The 8077-nt window shown below is 42.0% G+C and overlaps 1 protein-coding gene across 1 annotated transcript; it reads left to right on the top strand.

The window, feature by feature from the left end:
* The first annotated feature begins 551 nt into the window (after positions 1-551).
* Positions 552-6669, top strand: hapstr1a (HUWE1 associated protein modifying stress responses a). The gene is made up of 5 exons (XM_018672883.2): positions 552-942; positions 2070-2150; positions 2842-2909; positions 3092-3302; positions 5238-6669. The coding sequence occupies exons 1-5, from the start codon at positions 747-749 to the stop codon at positions 5555-5557; spliced, it is 876 nt and encodes a 291-aa protein (XP_018528399.1). The 5' UTR covers positions 552-746; the 3' UTR covers positions 5558-6669.
* The last annotated feature ends 1408 nt before the right edge of the window (positions 6670-8077 follow it).

The following is an 8077-nucleotide window of genomic DNA, read 5'->3' as shown; positions in this document are numbered from 1 at the left end:
CACTTTATATAGTGGTTATTGTTCATTATCAAAGTAATTTCTAATTTATCACATGAAAAACTTAACTTTCCTTTGAGGTGATTCCTTTCATACGACTCATATATGGACTTCCCGGAGTGTTAATGGGTGCCGCGGAATAAGCGATAAATAAGCTCACAGAAAATTCTAAAAATGATGATAAACCATATTTATAACGCACTTTATAAAGCATGCACAATATATTATATTATATTATATTATATTATATTATATTATATTATATTATATTATATTATATTATATTATATTATGGTGGATTAATACCTTTTTTATTCTTATGGAGCAGTTTTAATGACAAAACCGCACTCTCTTGCAAGCTTTAGTTATTGGTAATTTTCATGGAGGTTCTTTTGTGTCAGTGCTGTGACGGACATACAGGACAGCTAATCAAATTCTTAACAAAGACCTCAAGCCCACCCTGCAGTGCTCATGTGGCCAATTATCGCTGCACATCTAGAGTGATGGGCGGGATGAAGCGCATAACATGATTGTCTGCGTTGTATATATACCGACGTCGGCAACTAGGAAAAACAGTTAGCTAAGCTTGTCTTCACAGATGGTAGTGTAGAGGGTAGGTATTATTATAGTGCGAAATAGTAACAACGGCAGCAGTATTAATGACTCTGCTCACATAACTCTTTATACAGTGTCCATTTATACATTTTTAAAGATTAGAAGCGCATTTCCTTCGAGTTTTGGTGCGTTAAATGGAGGAGAAGAAGGAAGACGGAGACTCGGAGATACAGGAACACGGACCCGAGCACTGGTTCTCAAAATGGGAGCGGCAGTGTTTGGCCGAAGCGGAGCAAAGGGAGCCGAGCGAAGAGGAGGCCGACAACGACCAGGATAAACTGTGGCATCTCTTCCAGAACTCCGCCACCGCTGTGGCACAGTTATACAAAGGTTCACACCAGCGCTTTCTGTTTGCTTGTTCGTCTAGCGGTACTAACATTACCAGTAATAGCCAGGATGTTGGTTAGCATCCTGGCTATTTACCGAGCGTTACTGTGAACTAACGATAGCGACAGTACTGACAGAATGCTAACTAGCTCTTTGGCTACCTCGCTAGCCAGTACTGGGTAACGTTTACAGCTGATTTTGCAATACTAAATTTAGCTAGCTTGTGCTAGCCAGTGACAAAAACAGTTATGAACCGGAATCTGGTGTTCTTTTCCTGTTTCGATTGTTAGTCAACAGTGGTTGAGATTGACGGGCATAATTAAAGTCTCTTAAGTTATCACAAATACCTCTGTCAGTAAGCTACCCTGTTGACACCAAGTTAGACAGCAGCGAATGGCTAACGTAACGATAGCCAGGCTAGTTACAAAATGGCGATGGTAACAACAATCGTAGCTACGCGACATTCCCAGATGACTGTCTCTTGTATACTGTCAGTGTTACAGTCTGTTACGTCGGACGCGACTTGCCGTGGAAATGTCCTTAAAGATTAAAAGGTAGCAGCACAGACGTATACGCTCGCTTTTTAAACGCCCGGTTTGTTGCTGAGTGAGCGGTTTGTTCAGCAACGCATAGCTAGCGTTATAATCACAAAATGGCGAGGATAATATTGGTTCGATGGGGAAATATTGGTTTGTCTACAATCTGTCATGGCTGTGGTGTTTTCCGATATTCCGAAATTTCTGTCTAAACTGACAGAGCTCGACTAATTACGTCTGTCCATGTTTGGCATGTATGTTTGACACGTCCTTGCAACTTTACTGCTGAGAGGGCAGTTAAGTTGGTGTGTCGGTGCTTTCTTGCTAAACAAGCTGCTGCCAAACAAGCCATCTAACTTAGCGCTAGCCTAGTTATTTTTATGCCAAACCCTGTCCCTGAATTGTAGATGCAAGACAAAATGGCGAATGAAAATGATCTTCACCTCAACCCCTTAATCACCAGACATTCGTTCTTCTCAGATGTTTTGTTGTCCTTTGGTCACATTAATCCTCAGATAACAAGGGTGCTTACTTTTAAAATTATGTCCACATTTCGTGTATATAAACCAACTATATTTCCCTTTCTTCCTACAGACAGAGTATGCCATCAGCAGGGCCTGTCATTGTGGGTGCCATTTCAGAATGCTGCTACAGCAGTTACCAACCTCTACAAAGGTAACTAACCGCATCCCTCTTCTTTCCATCCCTGTGCTCTTGAGCAAGATTTATTGATTTGCCAGCAACTACACCTGCAGTTATTTTTGTGCTCCATTCCATCAATGGGGACCATAGGCAGTTATCACTGTACTTGTAAATGTAGACATGTTTTTACTGACAGACCAATCAATCAAGTTTAAACAACTTGGTCATTATCACTCTTATAGGCTCCATATTGATGAGTCTGTCAGTGGGCTGGTAGATTTCTGTATGTTAGTGAAAGACGATCATTGTGAGGAAAAAAAGACATTTTAAAACTTGATTATAATAATGTGAGGAATTCACCAGTGAAGCAGATGTGTTTTGTAGATGTAAGAATGAAATTGGGCTGGATTTAATTTGACAGCGTATCTCCCATAAAATGTGCAGAGGATTCCAAGATGGGGGAGTAACTCACTGTTGATTTAAAAACTGCCAGTCATGGGGTTTTTTGTATGATTGTAAAAAAATAAATAAATACAGAATTAAATGCAATACAAACATTAAACCCCTCGATATTTAGATTTCCAGATGGTTTCTGGTCTTGGACCAACACATTGTCACTGTTAAAGGTGCAATATATATGTGTGTGTGTGCTTTGTATGTGGATTTTAGAATATATGACAGCGAACGATGATTATTGTTTTTGTGTTGTCTTTCACCATCGCAGAGAGCGTGGAGGCCCACCAGAGAAGCTTCGATCGGGGCATCCAAATAGGCCACCAACGCCGTAATAAGGTGGGCCTTTTTCCCTGCTACCCTTTGTGAAGCACAGCAGTTCCCTTTTATCTGGACAAATTACATCTCCCTGTCTTATTTGTTTGACATTTAGGAACTGGACTACACTAGTTTTACATAACAGGCATATTTTTGAAATAAAATTAAACTTTGCTAACTGATGGATGAAATCGCTCTTGCAGGACATGTTGGCCTGGGTGAAAAAGCGCCGGAGAACCATCCGTAGGGAGGATCTTATCAGCTTTCTGTGCGGCAAAGCACCACCACACAGAAGTAGCAGGGCCAACCCCCGGCTGGCCATGGTGGCCCCCAGTCGGGCTAATTCACCAGCTGAGACAGGCTCATCTGTGGAAGCAGACCTCCAGCCTTTCAGGGAGGCCATAGCACTGCATGGTAAGTAAAGTTAAGTGCAAGGCTGGATCACAGCTTACACACCAGTGGTCATTTTAGATATCTAATAAGAAATTATTAGTTTCTTTACAACACAAGAGGAAGCTACATTGTTGGATAGAAAATAAGTGGTACTGTTGGTCTTGTTGTGGAAGTACTGAACTACAGTGTGAGTGGGTTTGTGAGAGCGTGAATATGAGCAAATAAGCTTGTCTTCCAGTCATTACACTCTGCCACGTGAGGCTCAGAGATAAGGGAATGTTGGGAGTGTAAGTATTGGCCAATGGTGAGAGAAGGTCTCACTTTGTCAGCCCCTCCTGTATGTATGTGTTTGTGAGAGCAAACATCGCACCAAACTGAACGCAAAGTAGTTTTTAAATATGGTGATGCAGCCATTTTAATATGTAATTCAGTGACATTACAGTGTACATTTGATGTACATCTCTGGTGTGCTGTTGGCACAAATGACTATTCAGTACTTTTATCCGAAGGTCTTCACATTTTAAAGGGGCCATTTAGGGTGTAGCTGAGGTCATGTTTGGCATTTGGTGGTTTAGGTTACAGAAACAGAAGTTCAGTCTGTCAGGACATTTCAGTGTCTCCTTTCTCAGTTATCAGATACTTTTTGCATTTCACCAGTGATGTTTGTGTGCATTTGGACAGACAAAATAATTCTGATTTGCAATACAATTTTTATTTTAAATATATTGTTTTGCATTTGTCGACTTAATCCTTCACTCTCATAGACAATCAGATTATCAAATTTTTGTTCAGTTGTGGTTGAACACACAGATTTCCATCAAATCTGTAACACACATAATTGTATATTTACATAGTCACCACTGTGGTAAAAACCAGTGTGACATCTGTTGGATTAAAAGTGAGAAAGCAGAATTGTGAGAGCAGTACATACTTGACCACAAGTAGACAGCTCTTTCTTACAGTTTGGGGATAGAAATGGTTTCATGATTGGTTTACCACAGTGTGGTTTGAAGTTGCACCTGTTAAACCTGCCTTGTTAGGAAAAAGTACATAGCTAAAAATCATATGCAGGGATTTTGATCTCAATGCACCTGTACGTTCTCATACTAAGGTGTCATAACATGTTCTAACATGAACCCTTAAATGCATGTTACAATGCAAAAACAAACATCATAACTTAAACCGTTTTTTCCAGCTGTCGTTTTTCCACAAACTTTTTGAAGCCCCCTTGTATTGCGACAGGAGTAATTTTGTTCAGCGTAAGTTTTGCCACTAAGTGGTGACCCGTGTGTTTGTGACATGGCCACTTCAAATGCTGTTTTGTGGCAAACATCCTAACAATACTTTTCTGAAGAAGCTTGAACTTTGTGACCCGTGTTCTTGTCTGAAGTCCAAAATGGAGACAGAAATGACAGCTTGGGCAAGTGCCTCGAACAAAAGATGGAAGTCTTGTCAAGCATCTGTTTACTTGCTGTGTGCTCACATAGTTTAATAGTCTTGGTTATATCTCTGAGAGAGGGAGGAAAGTGACATACCGTTTACATCTGTACATTATGTCTGAGATGAATGCTTACAAGCTTCTTACACCACTTTGATCAGACATTTGCCATTTGGAGTCACAAGAATTTGATGGTTATTGATATGAAGCATCCCTGATGTTCTCACTCAGTTGTAATCCACCGTTGCTTGACTCTACAGACCCCACAGACATGCTTACATATGGAAAACAAGACTTTAAATATTGAATGAATTGGAGTGTACCCTTCTTGCAAAACATTTGACGTGATTCTGTGCTAACTTGAAATTTAGGGTAATGGGTAACTTTCCCCATTAAAGTGGTACTAAGTAATAGAGGTGCATGGCTGCATCGCTTGCTTATTTGTCTTATTTCTCCATCCAGTGATGCTGTGTCTCTTGCTGCTCTCTCCTCTCCATCCTGTCTCCTCCATCCTCCAGGTCTAAGTGGAGCCATGGCAAGTATCAGTGTGCGCTCTGGTGCTCCAGGTTCTCCCACACATGTGAGCGGGAGCAGCAGTAACGGAGGCGGTGCTGGTGGAGGTGGTTCTTCTGGCTCTGGGCCGGTGTGCCGCAGCAGCAGGCGCAACGGCCTCCAAGACGTCGACCTGAACACTTTCATCTCAGAGGAGATGGCACTGCATCTGGACTCTACAGGCTCTGCCTCTGCGGGAGGGGGAGGAACCAGGAAACGAAACTCCACCCAGTGTAGTGATGTCATCACAGACTCCCCTACGCACAAACGCAACAGGATGATCTGATCTGCTGCCTGCCTATGTGTATGAGGGGGTGGGGGGAAGCCTTCAAAGCCAAGGCTAGGAGAGGGGGATGGATGGGCTTATGTGGGACAGCTGTGCAGACCGACAGGCAGACGTTCAGATGCCTGGCTGTGCAGAAGAACCCGGGCTGAAAATGAAAACGGGGACTAAAGGTTCTCAGTTCAGTCTAATCAGATGTTGGATGAATTCTTTTCCTTGTCTCCTTTCCTGACACTATACTATAACTACAAATCACTGCTCTGCAATCAGAACACTTTGTGCGAGTGTGTGTGTGTGTGTTTGTTTGTGTGTGTGTGTGTGTGAGAGAGACTGGGAGGTCCAGACAACACCACGCACTCCTCAGACATCGCTGCCGTGGAAAGGAGACAACGAAGGAACCAACTTATTGTGGGTTGCAGACAGTTCTCAAGGGGGTGAAAATGCACTGTGCTGCTTTACAAGTAAAAGCCACTTGATCCTCGACACATTTGTGCCCTTCCCTCCCTTAACCTCACTCATCCTCACCCACCACCTTAATAAGGAAGTGAGGGCCATGATCAAATCGTCTCACTCAGTGAACTGAGTTGCTCGCCAAATGTTGGACACAGCTCTGTCAGAGGCTCAACCTCTGCGTCACACAACCCACCTGTTCTTTCTGTTACTTCATCACTGCAGCTCTTAGTTGATGTTGCCTGTCTGTCAGTGGTGGAGCTAAATCACCCAGTAGGAGCACATCTTTAGCATCATCCTGCCTCACCTGCCACTTGTAACCAGTTACGTTTCTCTGGTTACCAGGCTGACAGCATGTAACTACCAATAGCAGGCTACTGATGTTTGGACATTTAGACCTAATTCTCTGCTAACTACTCTGCTTCAGCATTGGCTTGGTTTAGTCCAGCCAGTCGCCTTTTTGTTTTTAAACCACCAGTGTTAAAATTCTTGGTTTGTTGCCACTGTTTGCCACAGTGATAGCCAAGTTAATTTTGCATTCTTCTCCACCTTTTTTTTGTTGTTGTTGTTCAGGATAATGGAAAGGAAAAAAAATTCTTTATCATATACAGCTTCTCAGACAGCGTGTTTGCTGCCTGTGATGCCCCCACCCCACCCCACCCCCACCCTATACTTTAACAAAAGCAGCTGCTGTTTTATGTGATCGTGTGATTATTCTGATGAGTTGCAATAAGGATTTTTGCACTTAGCTTTCACTTCCAGCTCATGCAAACAAATCGGCTCTTCCATTGTATCCCAGTTGTAGCCTTGTCCAGCCCTAAACAGGCCCACTCGGGGTCAGTCCACACATTACTTTACCTGTTGGTGCTTAGAAAAAGGAAACACTTTTCGTGACTAGAAAAGGAGCTCTCGCGCACACACCTCTGGTTCTGGTAACTCTTCAGAAGTGTTTGATCAAGTTTCGGGGCGTTACTGCATGTGGGCTTGAGTTGTATTCAGAGACTCGGGAGTCCTTCCCTGTCTGACAAATAATTTAACTTATTGGACGATAATCGGTGCTGTAAAGAAAGCATAAATCACAGAAATGTTCTTACAGAGGTAGCGTTTCTCAACAAACCCACCAAACATGGCAACCAGTGCACACAAGTCTCTGGATGATCGGGCTGCGGTTTTGGATTGGTTGTTGGGAACGCGATCTGCTTTTTGTATAAGGGGTGCGTGCATTAATAAGACGTGAATGGGTTTTTTTTTTTTGTTGTTGTTGTTGTTGTTTTTTAACTTGGTACAGGATGATGCAACTCGGGGCTTGTTTCATTCTTGAAATGGTTGTTGCCTTCCATCCTTCTGTATGGGAGCAGAGTTGGAGACACTGATATCACACGAGTCAGAAATGTGGGTATATTTAGCAATTTGTAAATTAATATGAACTGGTCCTGTTACGGATTTTTTTTGCTTATTTTAGGGTATTGTGGAAAGATTATTGGAGTTAAATCTAAACATGTTTGTGGGCATAGTACACTCAATTGCTGGTATATGCTTTCATTTAGCATAGGAAGCTAACAAAGTGTAAATAATTAAATAAATGTTGAGCTGTCTAGTTATTAAACCAATTATGGATGTTTCCAGTGATACCCCTCCATATTAGTGATACAGTAAGTGTAAAAATCAACTTTCTGCCTGTAAATACCCACTGTAGCTGACTTGTGAGATGTCAGTGGTTCCTTCTCTTTTTCCCCCTCTTTGTTGACTTGTCACTCCCCTTCACCTTTATAACCTGGAAAGTAGGTTTTCTTTAGTTGTATAAAGCATGCCAGTTTTTAACTTCTGTTACATTTTGGTCACAGATTTCATTTTCTTTTCTTTTTTTTTGCATATAGGTTGGCTTTTATATTCATACATGAATCGCTGGCTAGTCAATGAAAAGAACCAGGCTGAGATTTGTTGATTCTGTCAAAATGAAGAGCTCTGCGTTGAAGACTTTGTTCTTGCACAAGAGGGAAAAAAACTAAATGAGACTGGAAATGTAAATGTCATATTGGGAAAGTGAGATTTGATTTGTCTACAGAGAGCTTC

Source organism: Lates calcarifer, linkage group LG11 (assembly GCF_001640805.2).
Source record: "Lates calcarifer isolate ASB-BC8 linkage group LG11, TLL_Latcal_v3, whole genome shotgun sequence".
In the NCBI taxonomy this organism is placed as follows: Eukaryota; Metazoa; Chordata; class Actinopteri; family Centropomidae; genus Lates; species Lates calcarifer.
Note: the sequence above shows the minus strand (reverse complement) of the source record. Positions and strands in the feature narration are given on the sequence as shown.

Bases quoted from the DNA above. Each gene is read 5' to 3' on its own strand.
- hapstr1a (XM_018672883.2), top strand. From the start codon at position 747: ATGGAGGAGAAGAAGGAAGACGGAGACTCGGAGATACAGGAACACGGA. The intron at 943-2,069 runs GTTCACACCAGC...TTCTTCCTACAG, and splicing joins TGTGGCACAGTTATACAAAG to ACAGAGTATGCCATCAGCAG. The intron at 2,910-3,091 runs GTGGGCCTTTTT...TCGCTCTTGCAG, and splicing joins GCCACCAACGCCGTAATAAG to GACATGTTGGCCTGGGTGAA.